At 37.2% G+C, this 23030-nt stretch overlaps 1 protein-coding gene across 2 annotated transcripts in view; it reads left to right on the forward strand.

Moving 5' to 3' along the window:
* Window positions 1-23030, forward strand: part of myo10l3 (myosin X, like 3) — an 82148-nt gene that overhangs the window by 18488 nt on the left and 40630 nt on the right. For both annotated transcript variants that reach the window (XM_067443557.1, XM_067443558.1), the window contains exons 2-13: window positions 1505-1603; window positions 11648-11806; window positions 13114-13301; window positions 15152-15286; window positions 15383-15521; window positions 15631-15715; window positions 15807-15913; window positions 16436-16565; window positions 17535-17653; window positions 19042-19188; window positions 19281-19381; window positions 22884-22950. In XM_067443557.1, coding sequence (XP_067299658.1) covers window positions 1505-1603; window positions 11648-11806; window positions 13114-13301; window positions 15152-15286; window positions 15383-15521; window positions 15631-15715; window positions 15807-15913; window positions 16436-16565; window positions 17535-17653; window positions 19042-19188; window positions 19281-19381; window positions 22884-22950 — 1476 coding nt within the window. The remainder of the gene's footprint in view (window positions 1-1504; window positions 1604-11647; window positions 11807-13113; window positions 13302-15151; window positions 15287-15382; window positions 15522-15630; window positions 15716-15806; window positions 15914-16435; window positions 16566-17534; window positions 17654-19041; window positions 19189-19280; window positions 19382-22883; window positions 22951-23030) is intronic.

The following is a 23030-nucleotide window of genomic DNA, read 5'->3' on the forward strand; positions in this document are numbered from 1 at the left end:
TGTTTAAAGGATGCCACACAATTAGGCAAAAGAATTGCTCGACCACCCTTTAATTGCAGCTGTTTTCCTCATCAGATTTGAACTTAAAGGCATAGTTCACCCAAAAATGTAAACTTGCCAAATCACTTTTCTCCAAACTGGTATGACTTAGTTTCTTCTCCAGAACACAGAAGCAGATCAATTGAGAATGTATTTTGTTGTTGTTTATGCATTTAAAGTCAGTGTGGTCCAATGTTGTTTTGGACCCCATTGACTTTAATTATATGAACAAACAGTTAAACATTCTTCACAATATCTTTTATGTTCCACGGATAAAAGAAAGTCATACAGGTTTGCTTTTACAATTCAGATTGATCTTAGGACTTGACCAGACCAGACTCCAGGATTCTGAAGTGCAGTTCTGAAGCGTGAAGTAAGATTGATCTGCTGTTGCCATCTTGGCAGCACGTCACCGGCCTTCACTCCCGGATAACTGAAAATGGGCAAAGAAGCGGGGAGTGTTTGGAAGTGAGGTCACGTGATGACTAACAGACAGCAGACAAACGGCAATCCACCTGTCACTCAAAGTAAAAATCCCCTTAATTATGCAGAACTTAAAGGCTTTATATAATGTAAACAAATGAGTTATAAAAAATTCACCCACTTCACAGTTGTCACCAAGGGCAAAATTTGCTGTATAGACCAAAGCCACAATTTGTACCAGGCTGTAAACATGTTTTTTTTTTCTGCTGTAAAGTTGGGCATTTTAACATGGGGCTTAATGAGATTCTGCTCATTTCTGCAGCCTCTAGTGGCAAGTTGATAAATTGCAGTTTAAGTCACTTCCATATTGGCTTCAAGAGAAACTGGGGGAGGTTGCTGCTTTGACTTAACTCTATTGGCTTGGCGACAGTAAGCAACCACCCAGAATGCCCTAGCAACGCTTTGGCATCCATTCAAAAACCGTATTGTGGGAACGAGTGTAAAAGAAGCAAAGGCCCCTTCATAACACTGACATGAGAAACAACCATCTCTTTTTAAATACAGGGTTTGATACTGTCAAAAGGGCTTTACTTTGGTTTGCAGCATGTGCTGTTGGCATGAATAGTGTTCTGTGCAGCCCGTGTGCCCACAATGTGTGTTTTAAACCCATTGGGAGGGATCGTTCTACCAATCAAATGCTCAATCGTATGTCGAAAAAATGAAAATGTAGCGGGACAGAATGGCTGTGGTGCTTTAATGATGATGATGGAAAGACCATGATGGCGTTTAAGGGTTGGGCTGTGGTAGAGATCAATTGAAATTGCTCCCTGATATCCTCTTTGTATCATCTTGTTCTGTCCTAAGCTCTTTTTAGAAACATCGTCTCCTCCTTACAGTACATGCATATTTAATTTCTGTACCAGCTGCAATGGGAAGGAAATCTCTGTCTTAGGTCAGATCTTCATTGAGCTTGCCTTTCATGGCTGCTTTTGATTGGTTTGCTGTTTTTAATGTCTCATATGTTTTTCTGTCTGTCTTTTAGGGAGCTCGTGTGTGGGTGCGGGATAAGGAGCAGCTCTTGCCCTCCACCGTCAGCTGCTGTGATGACCGGACTCTCATCCTCACCACAGACTATGGAGAGGTAAGAGAGACCGCCTGCTGGGAACTCATTATATTACAAAAATCAAATGAATCATTTTTAAATATTTTTAATATTCTTAAAAATATGTCCTTTTGTGTTATTCAGGTTTGTTAGTAAATGTAACATAACGTGTATTTCTCTTTTAAGAGCTTTCACCTGTATTTGTGCAATTTACATTGTTTTTGCCATTTTATTATTTATAAATTGGATGGACACCAATCTAAAAGATAAATGTTTCACTGTAAAGGTCTTCAATTGTGTTAGGTCCTGCAAGTAATCTATGGTTTGAATTGATTTCAGTTTCTCACTACTTCAGAAAGACCTTTGATATGAATAGCAGGAATGTCCATAAGGAAGCCAAATTTAGCCACGGCATTTAATCAGTATGGCCCTCTGTTAAAGCTTTGTGTCTGGAGGAAATCCTGTTCTCAAAGCACAATAGGAATGCAGGTCAGAATATATTTATCAGATGTGTGTAAACATGTAGCTTGTGTGCTTTGTTCTGGTCCTACAGAATATGAATGTGATATACTGTACAGTTCAGCTCATATGTTAAAATATCCCTTGCAGACTTTGTATGGTCTGTTTTTAATCTCCTTCTCTCTCTACATCTAAGTACAGTAGCCTGGTTTCCATTACAGATTTGCGCAAATATGTTACAATATTTTCTAAATGTCAATACAAAAATTTAGTGCAAAATGACGGCATTTCCATTAACCAATGTTATGCGACTATTGTTTTTTTCTCCCTCTTACGATAAGTCAAACGAGACATACGTGTGTTATCCAAGCATTAATAGCAAGCAAAGCCCCTTATACTTGGTAGGGGCCACGTATGAGGTGTTTCTAGGCTGTTATATGTGATTTCACTGAGGAAATGTGGATTCAGATGGATCATGTGACATTTAAATATGGCAGGGGAACATATAATTTGCAGCCAGGGCGTCTAGCAACTCTCCGTAGGCTTGCAAGCTTGAAAAAACAAACTCTAGTCAGGTCAATCACATCGTGTATAGAGAGTCGGTGGGCGGGCTTAACATAATGACGGCAGAGCTGCGAAGGTTCCCTGCTAACAAAGAACGGCACTAAAGTCATTCTTAAAAAAGCAAGATGTGTTCGGAGTTTTGGCGTTCGGATACGGCAAAAGTTTAATCTGCCAGCTAGCTCCACTGGTGGAAAAAACACACAGGACTCGCTTGTGATTGTTGTCTCACCACTGATAGTGCTCTGGTTGGTTGTAGCACTATCCAATTGCGTGCAGAGGGAATTTGAAAGACAAACCGTTTATCCCGCCCCTCGGATTGAGCCCTCCCAAAGGTGTGTGTTCCCAGACTTGATGTGGGTCTGGCTTGTCAGGCTAGGTGAACATTGTAGTTTTGCAAACTATTCCCTTTTGCGTTTCCATTGAACGAATTCTCAGTTCACAATTTCAAACTGGGTAAATGTAACTGCAGCTACTATCTCTATTTGTCTCTCTCTCTGTTTGCCTTTTTTGCCTCTTTATACATTTCAAAGGTTTGGGGTCAGTCAGATTTCTTTTTTATTTATTTAAAGAAATTATTGCTTTTATTAAGTGCACATTTAATTATCAAAAAGTGAAAGGCATTTATAACAAGACAAAATATTTATGTTTCAAATAAACAATGTTCCATTCTCCAAAGAATCCTGAAAAAATTCCAATATTTCCAATATTTTTAAGCAGCACAACCATTTTCAACATTGGTAATAATAAGAAATGTTTCCAGAGCACCAAGTCAGCGTATTAGAATGATTTCTGAAGGATCATGTAACAGAAGACTGGAGTTCTTTTAAATTGTAGTAATATTTCACAATTTTAAAGTTTTTTCTGTATTTTTTCTGTAAATTATTATTTTTTATCTCAAATCTGTCAAATTTGTTTCACAATGTTTAATCTATCATTAGTCCTGTTTCAATGCCAGATTTGGTAGAAAATTGGATTCTTTATAACATTGGCAGAACTTACAGTATGGAGTATCTTGCTACAGGAAGCTTGCTATCAATCTGTAGGCTTAGTAGTGATCGGTGTGTGTTATTCTGAACATATACAGCACAAACTGATTTCTTTCTTATTCATTCCTATTCCATGTTTCCATCAGTTCAGACTGATTACCATTTGCATAGATGAGTACTTGTCTTGAGTATTTCCACAGTTGCTTAAACTGGCAGTTTTTCAATTCCAGATTGAATGCAGACTCTGACATTCTTATATTCTACATGCATTAGCATAAATTTCAATCAATTTGTCAATTTGTGTTTAGACCAAAATCAATGTGTGTTTAGGCCAAATTCAACCAAGCACAAATTATGTGACCATAGAGAGGGATTCAGAGACTATACCAACTAATGAAAAATGAAACGATACTCTCATTTCCGACTGTTAACACCCCAAACTGACAGTTGGACTCTTACGAGGCTCCCAGCATGCAGTGCAGTGCCTGGCTCATACTGTAAAACTGCATTGTAAAGTGCATGTGCATGGGACCCCGTCGCATGTTTTATTTAACAAGCTTTCTGTGGCATCCACGCCAAAGCAGGGGTCAGCAGAGATCAGGAGGCTGTGTGTGAGTTCAGTGAGGTGTGAAGAGACTGACACTCCATTGACACACATGTCTGGGGTGAAGCTTGAGCTCAGGTCATTCAGAAGATTGACTTCCTCCAGCAAGAGTTCTGTCTGTCTATCTATCTATCTATCTATCTATCTATCTATCTATCTATCTATCTATCTATCTATCTATCTATCTATCTATCTATCTATCTATCTATCTATCTATCTATCTATCTATCTATCTATCTATCTATCTATCTATCTATCTATCTATCTATCTATCTATCTATCTATCTATCTATCTGTCTGTCTGTCTGTCTGTCTGTCTGTCTGTCTGTCTGTCTGTCTGTCTGTCTGTCTGTCTGTCTGTCTGTCTGTCTGTCTGTCTGTCTGTCTGTCTGTCTGTCTATCTATCTATCTATCTATCTATCTATCTGTCTGTCTGTCTGTCTGTCTGTCTGTCTGTCTGTCTGTCTGTCTGTCTGTCTGTCTGTCTGTCTGTCTGTCTGTCTGTCTAATGTCTAATCTTGTAACTGATGCATTAATACTGTATTATGCATTATTGTGTTATTTTTGTAATAATTTTAGACAGTAGATACTACCATATCAGTAGTATTTTATAGACTTTTTATGGTTTTCACAGAGTCTATAGTTAGTGTTTTGTAAAGCAAACCCTGTGTTTTTCTGGGACTGCTTTGAGCAGGGTGTGACACAGCGCTGGTACAGCGGATGGGTTGAGAGAAGACCGCTTCCTGTGAGGAGTATTGCCTTTTCAGCTGGCCTCCATGTGTCTGCTCACTACTGGGCCGTCCCTATTGGCCAGGCCACACCCACCTCATGCATATTCATATTGTCCATACTCAATAATACAGCAGGGTGTGGTCTTTCTAACACAAAGACTCATGCAGGACGCTTACATGGAAGGGTAGAGAGACAAAGATGCCAGTAACTCTTTTAATTACAAACCTTGAATCACTTGACAATTAATAATTAAATAAGCTGATTCACTATAGAAATAACTTGATGAAATTATTAGAATTGTAATGCTTTAGATATACAAGGTATTCAAGATATACTCATTACACAAATATATATATATGCTAATGTGTTCATAGCTTAAGATTTTTAATTTTTAAGCTAATAAATTATTTTTCAGTTTAAACACAGTCCCAAAAAGAGACTGCATAGTTTTATATTTAAACATGCTCTTAGATGTTTGTTTTTTTTGTACCTTGTTTTTAGTCACATTGTTTTGGTGCATCAGACTGCGGCCCTGCCCTCAGTGAAAAGGTCACATTAGGAAAACATTGATTGTACACTTTATAACTCTGGATCAATGGATTTAGCAGATGGTTTCACATGCACATGCACGTTTAGGGAAGTGTGTTGGCGCTCATATAAGTGCATTGATGTTGCGTGTGCACTTAATGTTTGGAAGACCATAAAATAATTGATTGAAGACTAAGACTTGAGTTAAACAGTGTTTACAGGAATGAATATGCCATTACTCATGCAAGTCATGTAAAATGAAGATTAACAATAATTCATAATCGTGCATGAGGTTTTTAAGGAAGTCTTGCCCCTGAGGAAGACAGATAAACCTGCATGGACAATGGACAGTTCCGCTAAACATGGACATTTGGTATCTTAAAGTGATAGAATACTGGAACACGAATAATAACTCCAGGAAATTCCATTTATTTATCTAACGGCAGGGCATCATATTTCAAACCGACTGCACTGGTTGTTTTTTTTTTGTCTCATTTTTTATTTATGACCTCATCATCAGGATTCCCAGTTCTCCCAGGGCTGGTCCATTGCTTAGCAACCAGAGGTAATGTTCCCGTTTCCTGGCACACTGTCAACACTGACACCCATTGTCCTGTCTGAATGCCTGTAATGTGCTAATGGTTCTATGGCAAGCTGATTCCCTGCCATGTGTCAATTTGCTGAGCACAGCAGGACACTTTAACCTGGGGCACATAGATGATCATAGATGCTAGATACACTCTTATTCTAACAAAATTCTTGCTTTAAGTATCAGATTATCAGACCAAAATTGTTTAATTGAATGATATATTAATTAAAAAGTTTGGGATTGGTTTAGGTTTTTAAAAAATATTTGTAAAAAGTAATCTCATGCTCACCAAGTCTGCATTTATTTGTTTAAAAATACAGTAAACACATAATGTTCTAAAATATAATTACACCTTAAAATGCCTGTTTTCTGTATGAATATGTTTACATTTTTTCCCTGTGATTTCAAAGCTGAATTTTCAGCATCATTACTGAAGTCTTCAGTGTCGCATGATCCTTCAGAAATCATTCTAATAGGCTGATTTACTGCTCAAGAAACATTTCTTATTGTTATTATCAATGTTGAAAATAGTTGAGGTGCCTAATGTTCAAAGTTCAAAAGCACAGCATTTATTTCAAATATAAATATTTTGTAACATTACAAATGTCATTGTGAAGACATTTTAAATTGATCAATTTAATCCATCCATACAAAATGAAAAAGTATGGACCTGGTCCCCAAAATTTCAAAACAGTGGCGTGTGTATTACATAAATATAATAAAAATCGGGGTTGTTATAGGTTTGAAGTTTGTTTTAAATTTCATTTTATTTTCAGCTTTTCTTTATTTAAATTGTTTAAATTATTAGATTTCACTGTATGATTGTTACCTTCAGTGTAGTTTGAATTTTTTCACTGTTTTATAGTTTATTGAAATATTAAAATTGCTCAAGTTAAAATATATAAATTAAGTAATGGCTTTAAATTTCTCAGGGTTTTATCGTGTTATCTAGTGGTATTTACATTTTTTTTTAAGAATATACGTATAGCCTAGCCTGACAAGCCAGAACCACATCAAGATGTTTGGTCTGGAAACTCACCATTGACAGGACTCAATCCGAGGGGCGGAACAAACGGTTGTCTTTCAAACTCCCTCTGCACGGCTTGCACACAATTGGATATCGCTACAACCAACCAGAGCAACGAAGGTGAAGCGGAGCTTGTTGATTAAACTTTCGCCTTACCAAAACTCCGAACACATCTTCCCTTTTTAAGAATGACTTCAGTGCCGTTCTTTGTTCTTTTCTCAGAGAAAAGCTCAACTCCAAGTCTTCCAGAGTCGCGGTCAAAGCTGATTCGAAAGACCGCTGTTCGCCAGCTTCTGTGTTTACTAGAAGCATGCAAGCGCAACTCGGCCGTCATTATGTTAAGCTCCGCCCACCGACTCTATACACGATGTGATTGGCCCGACCAGAGTTTGGCTTTTACAGCCCAGAAGTGTATTGAGAGTTGCTAGACGACACTCGCAGCAGATTAGATTTGCTGCCGTTTGGGTGCGTCTAGATTTCTAAGCTACGTATAGCCTAAAGTATTTATATTTATATATAGTTTTATTTAATTAAATTTTTTTAATACAAGTTTTTAGTTTGATCTGTTAATTACATTTTTTAAATTTTGGTAGTGAGATTAATTTAAGTAGATAAACCTTTTATGAGACCCTAATCAGGACCATTGCTTGAATTCACGGGGTTCGGGCATCCTTTTTATGCCTCCACCCATACACTCGGACCAACCTAAGGGGCCATTTTCCTGGTCATCCCCACGTAATGATTACCCTGCCTCTTACCACATCCTGTGAATGTTTGATTCAGATTAATTTATTGTCATGTTTAAACCTCCCACTTTGCATGTACCGAGTGCTGTTTCAACCTCCAGGCTGTTTGTTTGCCCTTAGTGTTGAGAGCGAGCATCTCATGGATAGGAATTTGGGGAATTTGTCTGCAGATCACCGGGAATGTCTTATTTAAACATCCTTGACCTCTGTGCTGGATGTTTGCGGATGTATCATGTGGCTGGAGCTCATGAATTTTGTGGGCGAACTTTGACCCAAAGCGTGTCTGGCGTCCTGTGTTGAGAAATGACCCATAGATGGCAGATTACGGATTTTGCACCAATGACTTCATTATACATAAATGAATCATGATAAAGTCATAGCGCCACCTAGAAGGAACTCAAAGTGATTCACACCCGAAACTCTTATTTGATAAACAGAGCCTCAGGTGTTGCTAAACATGGGTTTTGGGTCTCTTATCTCCATATAGATCACATTAGCTCAGATGGAGGCCGAGGTTCTGTCAAAGTGCTGTTTCCTTCCTGTCATGTCTGATCAATGAATCTCATCTGTCTGGAGACAGGCCTGACGAGCCAAAATGATAACATCACTATTGTACGATGATGACATCATTCAGTGGCACTTTTTGCTAATGGATTTGTCATCGATCTCAGTTACAAGAATAACTATGAGCTACACACTTCGAAAGACACATTCAACACAGAGAAAAAGGGTGTCAAATTTGTACCTTTAGGGGTACAACAGCTTGTCACTGAGGCCTTAAAAGGACATAGTACCTTTTTTAACCCCTTAAGTGTCACCCACCTTTTTGGGGGTAGAGCTGAAAAGGGGATGTCCAGATTAAAATTAATGTAATTCTGGAATGGTTTGGAATAGGAACCTAATTTTGGGTTTGTTTTTAAAAACACACTTGGAAGTTTCTTATACATGTGAAAAGTTGAATAAAATAAAAATAAAAAAGTTATTTATTTATTTTAAAAAAAAAACAATATGTGTTGAATTTAATTTCATGTCAAATGAAAAGCTTTAAGTCTAAATAAGTTGTGTTCCAAATTTGACATTGATATCACAAAAAATGAGGTTTCTGTTATTTTTAGTCGCTATACCAACAATGTCCACTAGGTACTAGTCATGCTCCTTGTATGATTTGTAATGGACGACTGATTTAATTTACAATTTTTTTTATTTATTCAAACAGCAATAAAACATTCTAGATAGGTTGTAAATTATTTTTTAAACCATAAATATGACATATACTTTTTTTTTATATGACCATATACAATAAAACAACTACTACTGAAACCACATTGTACAGGATTTTTTTTTTTTTTTTTTGTGCTAAATTTTCTTGTCACAATTTAATGAATTACTGTCACTTTAAATATAAAACAGTGGTCAAATATGAAAAAAAAACAATCTCTAAGGTGTCCAATGATATATAGCTTTTCAAGATTAGTTTAGGTTTAGTATAGAATACGGTTTAAAATATGTAATGTCTTTGGGCCCACCGGTGGGGGTACATATGTGTACTCTGTCTAATGTACTAATATGCACCTTTTATGAGTAAATGCAGTGACATGCTGTTGTACCACCAAAGGTACAAATTTGAAACCCTTTTTTCTCTGTGAACAAAATTTTAAATAATTAATCTAGTTATTTGTTAGTATGCCGCAAATGAGTTGATAAGGTGTTCTGGGTGATTTCTTTTTCCTTCACTGGTTTTATCATCTACTGGTTAAAGGTAGGCAATTTTCAGACCAGGTGGTAGCAAGTTATCTTTGGTCCAGGTCCATAGCATAAATAGTGTTATATAATTTCAAAAATAATTCAAATAAATTCAAAACTTTATTACAGACTCAGGGTCCAATTTTTAAAACACAACATATAAAAAACACAAAAACAATGTGTTACATAAATACAACAGCGTTTAGACTGATAACATTTAGTGCTAAACCTTATATTTGAGAGGCCCATGATATTTTCATTTTTAGAAGCATTAAGTTGGCAGATAATTTTGTACATAAGATAAAACTAATCTGAAACACTTCTTTAAATTTGCTAAAAAAAACATTTCACTTGCACTATGCCATCTAGGTCTCCTTAATAAAAAACTAAAATTAAAATAATATTACTAATGTACTTTTATAGTATTTATTATTATTTTCAGTATAGCTTTTATTTTTATATTTTCATTTTTATTATAATTTTAGTTTGACTAATTTTAGTTTGACTAATTTTGTGATTTTTGCCATTTTTATTTGATTTCCAATATTTCTATTTAGCTTTCATTTGTAATTTCAATCTTAGTTTCAGTAAGTTCAATGTATTTTTTTCTTTCAGTTATTTGCCAATGCAAAATGAAATTTTTTTAAAGATATATTTTTGTTCTTTGACTTTAGATAGGACAGTAGGAGGACATACTTATGGGAAATCATGGGGACTTGGACTGGGAAAGAACCTTGAGCCGGGATTTGAACTCGGAGCTCTTGCCCATATGGCAATGGCTCAGACAAAATGTCAATTTCGATTTTAGTTGACAATAACAACACTCAGCACAAACAGTGATGGACGAGTGCTGGAGTTGAATACTACAGTTTTGTTCAAATTCCTAACCTTGAATTTGAAGAACACCTTAGCAAGCACAACTAATTAAACATTGTCCTAATTAGCAGACTTTGGCTGTCTAAAGCCTGTTTAAATGCGTCCTTTTATCCGCATTCTTCCTACGCCCCATGCCATGATGCTTTGAATGCATTATGGGAGTAGCTTCTGTTAAACTATAAAAATTCAGTGAAAGGTTCGCTGTATGAAAGCATTTTCAAAACTGGGTACTATCAGATGCATTATGGTGTATATAAACAGAATAATTAGGAGGAAATTAATGCGACTGAAAAAAGCTCTTGCCAAAGATATTCTTGTTATACTGTCATATTAAAATACCAAGCATCATGCTATTATCCTGACGTCTGAAAATAGAATGTGAAGGACATTTTACAGCTCATTCAATCTGAAGGATGAGGATTCTTTATGGCACAAACTTATGATTTAAAATGATTTGTTTCGGTCTTTTTGAGTGGAACTTCCCCAAAGTGCCTCCCATTAAAACATATAGCAAGTTTGTTAGGAAAAGGTGGATAAGAAGATGAGTAACATTGTCTCTGTCTGTAGTTTAACCCAATGTCGCTGATCTTCGTATTTGTGTAGGATATGAGTACAAACTTCAATGGGTGGGATGATTGTGCATCAGTGAAAAATGACAGTCCATTAGAATAGATGTACAAGATAGTATCTATGATTCAGCAAGCAAATCTTAAGAAATCTTCAATATCAAGTAGATTAAATTAGTAGGTTAAGTAGATTAAAGAGAACTGGTTCAAGTGCGATGTGCAATGAAGATGTCAGCCTTTGCGATCCAGCATAATGTAGCGTGTCCAAGGATTTCTGAGGACAGTGAAAGTGATAGGAGCAGTGTGAGGATGTCATGGGGGGTATAGTTTCAGGATTGCGAAACAACTTGGCAGAAAGATCGAGCAGGCCCAGGCAAATTAGTAAGACAAGCTACAGACACTCACGTATACTTCTGTAAATGAGCCCTGTCTTGCGCACTGTTGCTTCATAGCAGCATAAATCACATCTAATTTCTTCATACTCAGGATTCCCCAAGTGCCGTTTGGGAATGCATATTCATTTATGTCAGTAGTAGTTGGTGTACTCATACTTTCTGGTTAAAATGAAAGCACTAAAACTAATGTGCTTTCCCAGTTGTTCCGCTAATGGCAGCCTTGTATAGTGTGTTGATAATGACATCAGTGTGTGTTTTTGTGTTAAAGGTGATAACTCTGGATCAGAGTGAGGTGAACAGGCTCAAGGTTTTCTCCATGCATCCCACCAGCATCAGTGGAGTGGAGGACATGTCCACTCTGGCCGAGTTACATGAGGCCGCCATCATGCATAACCTCTTTCTTCGCTACCAGAAAGACCTAATTTATGTAAGTATAATTTTTGCAACAGACACACACACACACACACACACACACACACACACACACACACACACACACACACACACACACACACACACACACACACACACACACACACACACACACACACACACACACACACACACACACACACACACACACACACACACACACACACACACACACAGGTATGGTTCACTATCTTTGTGGGGACTCTCCATAGATGTAAAGGTTTTATACTGTACAAACTGTATATTCTATCCCCTTCTGTATTTATAAGCTGTTTTCCTCATGCAAACCTCAATTTAGGTCCCCGCATTGACACGAGTCCCCATGAGTCAGTGCACATTCAGGTTAAAGTCCACACCGGGATAACAATTATAGGCTATACATTTTTTTTTTATATATACGTTATGATTTTTTTTATGTAGGCTAATGATTTTTACCCATAACAGAAACCTTTCAGCTTTTTCAAAAAACATCACTTAGTATGATTTATATATGCTGTTCATTATTCTGAAGAATTGGGAAATGGGAATTTGGAATTAGCAGTGTCATGGATACAAGGGAACAATCTGTACTTTGAGAAGTCTTTTACCTCAAAAGAACTTTGTTCTATGAAGCTTTAATGGTGTTTAATCTGAGCTTAATCCTGTGCAAAATATTCAACAGTAAGCATAAAATAAATGGAGCAAATATAAATGGCTCATTTTGTTTAATCTTCACAATAGATGGCAGATTTTTTCCCTTAAAACAAAGTTTTTCTGTGGATACATCGAAGTTTCTTCGAAGTTTTATTTCCTCTGATGATAATTGTATCAGTCTGAAACTACTAGCATTCATGCTTTATGATTTTTTTTCACCAACTTATATTTATCATTTTACTTTTACCATTAGAATATACTCCTGAACGGTCAAAATGTATTTTAAAATATACCAGAATGATATATCATGTTAACCTGAACTGAAAACATAAGCAGTATATTGCATATAATTAGATATGGCAACAATATTAAACAAATAAACACACAAAAATGTATTTGAGCATCAATCTATGAGAAAACCTACTATTGCGACGTTTCATAGATATTGTTACACTTGGAAACTTTTGAACCATTAATGATGCAATACAAAATACTTACATGGATTATTTTTCCCAGGCGAATGGCGTTAGAGTCAAAGTCAGTTTTATTAAGCAGGAAAAGTTCAAATGTCTCTGGAGTTATGAAATCTCCATTTCCATACATTGTTCAACATCAAAAATATAAACTAGTATGTTGAATGTTCTTATTGTTGTTCATTCTACTTTACAGACTAACATTGGCTCCATCTTAGCGGCCGTGAACCCTTATAAGCAGATATCAGGGCTGTATGACACAGAGGCAGTGGATGTGTACAGCAGACATCATCTGGGTGAACTACCTCCACACATCTTTGCTGTGGCCAACGAGTGTTACCGCTGCCTGTGGAAGAGACACGACAGTCAGTGTGTGCTCATCAGGTAACATGCTGCTGCTTTTAAAGGCATCACATCACATTAAGTATTATTGTGTTTGAAAGGAATTCATTTGTAATTTATCAATTAATCAGATCCTCTTAATGTAAAGCTCACCAGACAGCTGCTGTTGATAAGTGATTTTCAAAAGCGCACAAAATCACGTAATAACTTGTTGGAGTTTCTCACGTGAATTTATGTGAGGAAGCGCTTTTTTCCGCTGTTGGTCGGGACTGCCTCTTGACCAATGGTAGTTTGTGCACCTCATCAACGGTGTGTTATAACAGCATGACAACAGATGACAAGAAACCTTGTTGTATAGTGTGAGCACCACAGCAATTCGGGTAGTCTTATAGTCCTTTAGTGTGAGCTTGCCCTCTGGCTGTGGCTTTGAATCAGAAGGCCTTGGAGTGATTGGATGAAGTCTTTATATTGTATTTGGCCACCTTAATAAAACATTTTACATTGTAGGGAGATAACAACATTGTGAGAGTATGCACAAGGGCACCACTAACTGCACTGGGAACAAGTGTAGAACAAAATATCACTTTACTGGAACAGTCATAGTGGCCTTCCTCAGTACTTCACAAAGTTTGGCTAAAATATATGTGGTGAAAAGGAATTCATGGAATTCCCCTTCATTCACCATTCAGTAGCAGATATTATTAAATGTAGGGGTTTAAATATACTATAGTTCAAAAGATTGTAGTTTTTTTTAAAGAACAAGTACGCATTCAAGTGATCAAAAGTGATTAAATAGATTTATAATGTATCAGAAGATTTGAGGATTCATCCAAGAATTCTGAAAAAACCCAACAACTAATAATTCAACAGTGATAATAATAAAAAAAAAAATCTTGAGAACCAAATCAGCATATTAGAAGTATTTTATTTCTGAAGGATCATGTGAGATGAAGTCATAATGATGTGGAAAATTCAGCTTTACCATCACAGGAATTAACAACTTTTATATTTTATAATATTACTTTTTAGATTTGGTGAGCATAAGAGACTTCTTTTAAAAAAATGTAACTCAAAAAAATTTAATACAAAATATATATGTAGTGATATTTTTACTTAAAGGGTTATTTCACCCAAAAATGAAAATTCTGTCATTAATTACTTACCCTAATGCCGTTCGACACCTGTAAGACCTCCGTTCATCTTTGGAACACAAATTAAGATATTTTTGTTGAAATCCGATGACTCAGAAAGACCTTCATTAACACCAATGTCATTTCCTCTCTCAAGACTTCAGTCAAATACTAAAGACGTGGTTAAAAGCAAAAAAAAGAACACACACTAAATAACGACTTATATAGTGATGGGCCAGTTTCAAAACAAATATTCAAACCGTTATGAATCAGTGTATCATTTCATGATTCGGATCACCAAAGTCACGTGATTTCAGCAGTTTGGCGGTTTGACACGCGATCCGAATCATGAATCGATACGCTGATTCATAACCGTTTGAAGCTTTGTTTTGAAATCGGCCCATCACTATACAAGTCGTTATTTGGTTTTTTTAAGAACTAAAACTATTCTCCTTGCTTGTAGAGCCACTGTTGTGAGATGGACTTTCTAACTACGTCTTTAGTACCTTTTATGGGTCTTGAGAGAGGAAATGACTTGAGTGTCTTTCTGAGCCATCGGATTTCAAGAAAAATATCTTTATTTATGTTCCGAAGATGAACGGAGGTCTTACAGGTGTCGAACGACATTAGGGTAAGTAATTAATGGCAGAATTTTCATTTTTGGGTGAACTAACCGTTTAAATATGTTACAATATGCAAAACCTATAAAACTACAGACAAAAGTGTGTGTTTACTGTATGCTTCACGTGTATGTGTTCTCAGTGGAGAGAGTGGTGCTGGGAAGACAGAAAGCACCAAACTGCTTCTGAAGTTCCTGTCTGTCATGAGTCAGAACTCCACAGGCTCTCCGCTTTCAGAGAGGACCACCAGGGTGGAGCAGGCCATTGTACAGAGCAGGTCATACATCAGCCTGAATGCACACACACTCTAATACTTCGACACATTGTTGTATCTCTTTCCATTTTAACACCAGTTCCTTTTCTACCACTCCAGTCCAATAATGGAGGCGTTTGGAAATGCAAAAACCGTTTACAACAACAACTCCAGTCGCTTTGGCAAGTTCATTCAGCTTCACTTCTCTCAGAATGGAAATATTCAGGGCGGCTGTATTATTGATTATTTACTTGAAAAGGTATCTTTTATTTACTCTTTTTGTTTTGTGTAGCCACTTATAGACTTGCAGATAAACCATTATAGGCCTATTAAATGCTTTGCGCTTTAAAAATGTCATAACATTCCAGAATCGAGTTGTACGGCAGAATCCGGGAGAGAGGAACTATCATATTTTCTATGCGTTGTTGTCAGGTGCTAAACATGAGCACAGAGGTGAGATTTTAGCCTTTTACACACTTAAAACAAGCTGAATCCTTCTCTCTGGCAATTGTGTTGCGTTATTCATCTGTGTTCTCACCCTCAGAAATGTATATGCTGGCCGATTCTCCCGAGGCATATCATTACCTCAACCAGTCTGGCTGTGTGAAAGACAGGAGCTTGGATGACAAACACCTCTATGACAGTGTGATGGTCAGTCAATATTTTGCATCGTCTGTGTACTGTGTTTGATATTGCATTCTCAGGTAGCTTGTCTCATGATGAACACACTGAGGTTAATGGCACGCGAATAATAAAGGCGTTGATAAATGTTCCACTAGAGGGCACCACATCATCTATTTTTCTGTAAACTGCTGAGAGCAAAGTAGATGGATCTAAAGAGTTAACGGGTAGTTCACCTAAAAATTAAAATTCTATAATTTAGCTACTCACCCTCATGTTGTTCCAAACCTGTGAGACTTTCGTTTACATTAAAAACCCAAATATTTGAATGAAATCTGTTCACAGTCCACACAACTAAGCTTGAAATATTCATAAACAGATTGCAAAACTAATACATATACATTGAGGTTAGTCCTCGTTTTCTGAAGATACTCGATTGCTTTTATATCACGATGAACAGAGTTAGGATTGTATTGTTTTTATTCTGTAATATATTCTGTATTATATGGGGGAAAGACATGCTCATGATTTTTTATTCTTTGATGACTGTAGGAAGCACTGAAGGTGATGGAATTCACAGAGGAAGAGATCCGTGATGTCTTCAAGCTGCTGTCTGGGGTCTTGCAGATCGGCAACATTGAGTTCATGACTGCAGGGGGTGCTCAGATCACCACTAAAGGAGGTTCGATATGGATCAGTCACATGATCCGTCAGAAATCATTCTAATGCTTATTTGGTGCTCAAGAAACATTTCTTATCGTTATTAATATTGAAGACAGTTATTTTGCTTTTTCAGGATTCTTTGATGAGTAGAAAGTTCATTATTTAAAAAGAAAACATATATAACATTATACATGTTTTTGCTGTTACTTTTGATCAACGTATGCATTTATGAATAAAAGTATTAATTTCTTTAAAAATCAATAAGTAAAATGACTGACCCCAAACTACTCAACCATTGTAAGTTTGATTTATAATTCTTTATTTTATGTTTGTGATTTATCCTGAAATCTGACATTTTCACTTGAGTTCGATTTTTTGGAAGAGCCAATTTGCTCTATCAATATTGACAAAATAATTATTATTTAATATCTCAGTTTTTGGATAAGATATTAATGAACATTTATGATTCATTGAACATTATGATTTTTGATTACTGATCTAATAATAAAAAAAAGACTAATATCATTTTGGCAATCAAAAACTTATGTGAAATAATAATAATACATTATTTATTTATATAGCACCTTTCTATGGCTCAAGGTTGCTTTACGTAGTGGATACAATACATTTGCTTACCCACATGCACGATACAAGCACAGGCCTTTCATAGGCACATTATTCAAAATACATATTAAATAGATATGTCTTTAGCTGAGTCTTGAAGGTAGACAGAGATTATATATTATGTAATGTAGAGGAAGCGAATTCCATAATTTAGGAACATTGACACTAAATGACCTACCACTTATAGTGCACAACCGAAAACAAGGAATGGACAAAAGACCAAGCTCAGATGATCTGAGGGACTATTAATAAAGGCATAATAGATGTGCATATCATATGATGGAATATGTACTAATAAATGAAGTATGCATACACATTTTCCACAGTTGTGAAGGCTTATGGAGTGTTTTTATTTGAATGACAGTGATCAGTGTCGTCAGTGATCTGCTGGGACTCGACTCCTTTCAGCTTTCTGAGGTTCTGACACAGCGGTCCATGATCCTGAGAGGAGAAGAAATCTGCTCACCCCTCACTGTGGAACAGGTAATTTCCATTTTTACAATGTTGTATAGTGTACTGGCATATTTAGGAATAAGATCTATGTCTTTGTCTATTTAAATCTGGGTGATTTACATTTTAGAATACGTTTGGGCAGTGGTTTTATATAAGAAAAGTCTTTTTTTATTTCTGGTGCAGATTTTTTTGTTTACTTTACCTTTCATGTTGTATCATGTCGTGGCATGTCTGTGCTGTGCCCTCAGTGTGTCCAGAGACAAGTTCCTTTCCCTGCATCCCCACACTCTCCCCAGATTTACTGACAGACTGTCATTAAAAAACATGCTCACACCCATTCGCCTGTGTAAAAAGTGTCTTTGCGTGACTTGGTACCATTTCCTGTTATTTGTCCCCTCGGATTCCTGCTATAATAACTCGGTGATAAAGATCTCATGAGTAAAAACACAATAGCGGCAGAGTGTGGAGACGGCGGTTAGCAGCCGCCTAATGGGGGCAGCCTACCACACAAATATGCACGGTAAACACAAGAGTCAGTCAGTTTAGTGCTAGTGCAGAACTTTCGAAACGTACTCTTAAAAATTCTTCTTTCCTGCAATGCAAGTGAATAAAAATTCACAAGGCTTGTTTTTTTTTCTTTCGGAAAGACCTTAGACCAATGGGGGGAAAGTGTGTGTATGCGAAGAATAAAGAGACCCCAACCCACATTATCCCATAAATCTCGTCCAGCATGCACTACGGGCCCTGGCCTTTGTGGCCGACTCGGTAGAAACACACAAGCAATCTTTTCATGAACAAAGACAATGGCCACTAACTCCAGCCTGTGTTAGCGGTCATAAAGCAGGGCCACGTCTTAATGGAGGCCCTTATTCCTCCTCCTCTTTTTCTCATAATGCACTAACACAGTGTCCAGGACCTCAACAGCTGCCATTGGCTGTATCCTGCACAAACAGCCATTCTTTCAGGTCCTTCTGATGGAGCCAACTCACAGTTCAGAATCAGGCAGAAGTGTCTCTGACTGATGAATTATGGTGTTGCTGAAACAATAGACGGGAGTTTGGTGTTGTTAGGAATAGCAGAGGCCAATTTGTGGTTATTAACTTTCTCTCCTTATGTAATCCAGTAATAGAAGCTCAGGGTTATTGCTGGGTTTATGAGGTGAACTGAAACTCCAGAAGCAGATATTTCTCAAGAGCTTCCTAGCTCTTCATAACTATTAAAAAATCTATTGGCAAATTCAATCCAAAAAACTTTATAGTTGTTTTTCATGTTGAAATGCAAATAGACATTTTCGTGTTTTGTAATAATCTCCAGAGACATTGCTTATTGATTTTATGGTTTTATATTACACTGTTGGAGGCTAACTAAAGGAAAAAATTTCTGTGGATTAATATTTGTCTCTGGCCTACTTTCCAAAGGCAATTGATTCCCGGGACTCTGTGGCCATGGCATTGTATTCCCAGTGTTTTTCTTGGATCATCACCAGAATCAACCAGAAAATCAAAGGAAAGGACAACTTCAAGTCCATTGGCATTTTGGATATCTTTGGCTTTGAGAACTTTGAGGTGAGAGTTCGTTGAGTAAAGTGAGGTGAAACGTTGCAGATAGACAACCTGTTGATGGCATGTTGTCATGTTTTTATGACTCCCCCCTGCAGGTGAACCGGTTCGAGCAGTTCAACATTAACTATGCCAACGAGAAGCTGCAGGAGTACTTCAACAAGCACATCTTCTCCCTGGAGCAGCTTGAATATAACAGGTGGGACCTGCCAATGACCCTGGTTAGCACTGAAATCCTGCCAATTTCTTAGATTTTGACCCAATTTTACTGTAGAAAGCAGTGTAGATAGTCACACACTGTCTTTCATCCGCCATATAGCTAGATGAAAAAATTAGGCTTATGTACGATCATAAAACCAGAACCAAATGCTTGATCAGAGTATTGAAAGTACACAGACGTGTACTGAAATCTCACACATTTGATGAAAAACGTACTATATAGAACATGCTTCTTCAATGGTCACAAAGTATGTGTGTGTAATATAAATGCAATCTGGACATACTACATCCGTGTTGCCGTCACTTGCATCGCTTCTTCACCATTCACAAATCAAATGTCAATATGTTGCCTTTTTCCTGACTATTATTGTTGGGATATTTGCACATTCAGATTTAGCCCATGAGGTATTGCATTACTGTTTTAATAAAATACTTTTTACTCAAGGGAATGATATTTTAATTTCAAACTGCTCAGTCATAGTGACTTGAAAGACAAAATTGACAGTAGGTGCCCTAGAATATTTTGAAACAATATTTTAAATTGTTCTCTGATATCTATATAGAAGGTATTTGGCTTATTTAAGGTAAAAAATTGTCCAGATACAATTTTACAAGTTTTTGCCTTATTTGGAAGGGTCGTGAATATTAATTCAGAGTTCTGCTCTGATTGGCTGTTTCACTGCACTGCTCAATGACATCATGGCAATGATTTGACAATAATAGCTTCTTAACTTTGAATCACAAACTGAACTGGGTAGCGCGTAAATATGTTGTTTGTACAGTAACGTTACAGTTTGACAGTAGCGTACTGATTTAAAGTCCCACTGAACCGGAAGTAGCAAGTGAGTTTTCTTCAGTGCTGTGACGCATTTCCAAGTGAAACAGAATATTGAATAGAGGGCTGGGTTACTTACTTTACTTTAGCACTCCTGCTCTCCATCTCGCGCTCATAGCAGATGAACTGTAGAGGGGAGTGGTTACGCATTTTAAACCGCAAGCCGTCAAACTGACATCATCTGAGAAGGATTGCCGTTTCCAGACCGGAAGCAACTTTTCAGATTTTGATTAAAGATTACTAAGACAAACAATTTTTTTTCTGTGTATTAACTTGCACGGATTAATTGTTCACCCTAAGACCTGTAATGTGTGCTAACAAAGTAAATAAGATCAATTTTAATTTCATGAGGACTTTAAAAGTTGATTTATTTAGCCAAACAAAGTAATGTAGAAGCCACTCAAAATAGTCAGTGTCATGTTTACTACTCATCCGCTGCAAAATAATCCTACTTCAGTTCTCAAAAATATTTATTTATCAAATTGACTAGAAGCCTTGTCAAATGACTATCGTTTCAACTTAGATGGTGGAGAAGGAGACGTTAGCTACAAGGATCGCGTGATCTATAGCAACTAAACAGTAGTAGTAAATGTAGTTAGCTTTTGAGTTGTGTTGATGATGAAATTAAGGCTAATTTAGATTTCAATCCGTCAAAAGGGATTGACATACGTATCTACTGTTGTATTTTATGTCAACACTGGCAGGAAATAATATTAACCTGTCATTTGACAAACTGTTATGTGTGCTCCTTGGAGTTTCCAATTGTTACTTTACTAGCCTCTTGAGTTGGATCTAGACAACACAGGGGATATTATCGTAATGTTGTCTTACTAAGAAACTTTTAATTTAATCAGAAATGACAGTCAAGAAGTGGATAAAATCACTATTTACTGTTTGCAGGAATATCGTTGGAATCGGCCCTTTCTTCAGTTTTAGACACTGAGCGAATCCTGCTTGATATTGTCCCAGGTTAGAAAAACTCTCCGTGGTAAAATGGGCCGAGCAAACTAACAACTTTGAATTAAATTTTTGCAGTATCCGATTGTAAATAAACCTCAACCATGACTGTTGACATTTTTTATCTGTGGGAAGGTTATGAAAAGGCCTCACATCCCCTGCACAGCCTGGTTCATAACATTTATTTCCATGATCTGCTGTTTCACTATCCTCACATGACGCTTGTTTACCTGCACAACTCCCGATGGGTGCACAGTTCCGCCTGACAATGAACATTGGCTGACATGCAAATGTTGGGAGCGTACATATCAAGGATCCCAGCGATTGGGTCACAGTTGGTATTATGTTGAGAATCGCCTGTTTTTCCGTGGTGTTTTTCACAAACAAGATTTACATATGAAGGAGGAGGCAATGGTGTTTGAGACTCACTGTATGTGATGTCCACTGAACTCTTTTTATTTAACTATGGCGAGGTTAGTTCAATTTTTCATTCTACGGCACCTTTAATGGAGCCCCCCTTGTGGCCACTGCAAGAATGCAATGTGTGGTTGTTTTGAATTAGGAATGGCACATTGACACACCTCAAAGTATTTTCCAGGCCTTGAGAACCTTAGAGAATCTTACAAACATGCTTATTGCTAGTTAACTGAATATTATATGCAGTTATCAAATATCTGTAAAGATTAACTGTATGTTCTATTACTCTAGCTATAGAAATATTAACTTTAACTAGCTTTTCATTTTAATGACAGTAGTTCACCCAAAGTGGGTGTAGATATATAACTAATGTTGCTATAGTGAGAAAATTTACTTTTGGAGTCACTGCTTTGTGCAAGAAAACTGCACTCTTGAGGCTAAAGACCGCTTGAGGTTAAAGTTTACGCTTATGCTAATGCTAATCGCTACACAACCTTGAGCTAGAGGTGTTAGAGTAACATACTTGTGTACAGTGTGTTTTTTGAAATATTGCTGAATTAGATATACATAGTTATTATTATAGCTAGCTTTAGCTAACAACGTCAACAACACATACTAAGACAGGTAAAAGGAGCTCTATCGTCCTCTTGAGTAGGGAAGTCGGTTCCTGACACACAGTGTAAAAATAAAAAAGTGTATACAACTGGACTGCACACCTGTAATGCATTGACCAAGCATTAATGTTCGTGGCTGGCCTTGCGTAGATAATGTCCTCAGAATTACATAATCACCAGGACATGAAATCGCTGTGGAAAACCGAAGAGTCTGACACAGGCTGGTCTGTAGACACGTAGCACCAAGCTATCAGGTGTCACAGAGAGCTCGGGTCACAACTGGGTGAAATAGTATAGAAGGGTGGAGATGTGACAAGGTCCCAGAGGTGTATGTACATGATGTACAGGACATGGACTGTCCTGCGTTCTCTTTTAGGGCAGGGTGATGGAGAGATAGAAGATGAACTAAGAGAGAGGGTTTCTCCGCCTCTTCTTGTTGTAGCGGCTATGGAGGCACTCTGCCAGATGTGTGAATGGGTCTCCTCTTTCCCACACAGTTGTGTTCTTGTGTTGAAATGTGATGGCTGAGGGGGGTCAGCAGAGCCCGGTCACAGCTCATTTCATCACATGAACCCTGAGGATAATACCACCTTTGTGTATTTGTGGTGTTGTGATGTGTGTATCTGTTGCTCAAGAGGTTCTCTTGTGTCTCCACACAGGGAGGGGATACACTGGGAAGCCATAGATTGGATGGACAACGCAGAGTGTTTGGATCTGATCGAAAAGGTGGCCTTTTAACCTTTAATCAACTCACACTAGGACCACACAGTGCATGTTAGAAGCTGTTAAATTGTCAATAACCAGTA

Source organism: Pseudorasbora parva, chromosome 5 (genome assembly GCF_024679245.1).
Source record: "Pseudorasbora parva isolate DD20220531a chromosome 5, ASM2467924v1, whole genome shotgun sequence".
Classification (NCBI taxonomy): domain Eukaryota; kingdom Metazoa; phylum Chordata; class Actinopteri; order Cypriniformes; family Gobionidae; genus Pseudorasbora; species Pseudorasbora parva.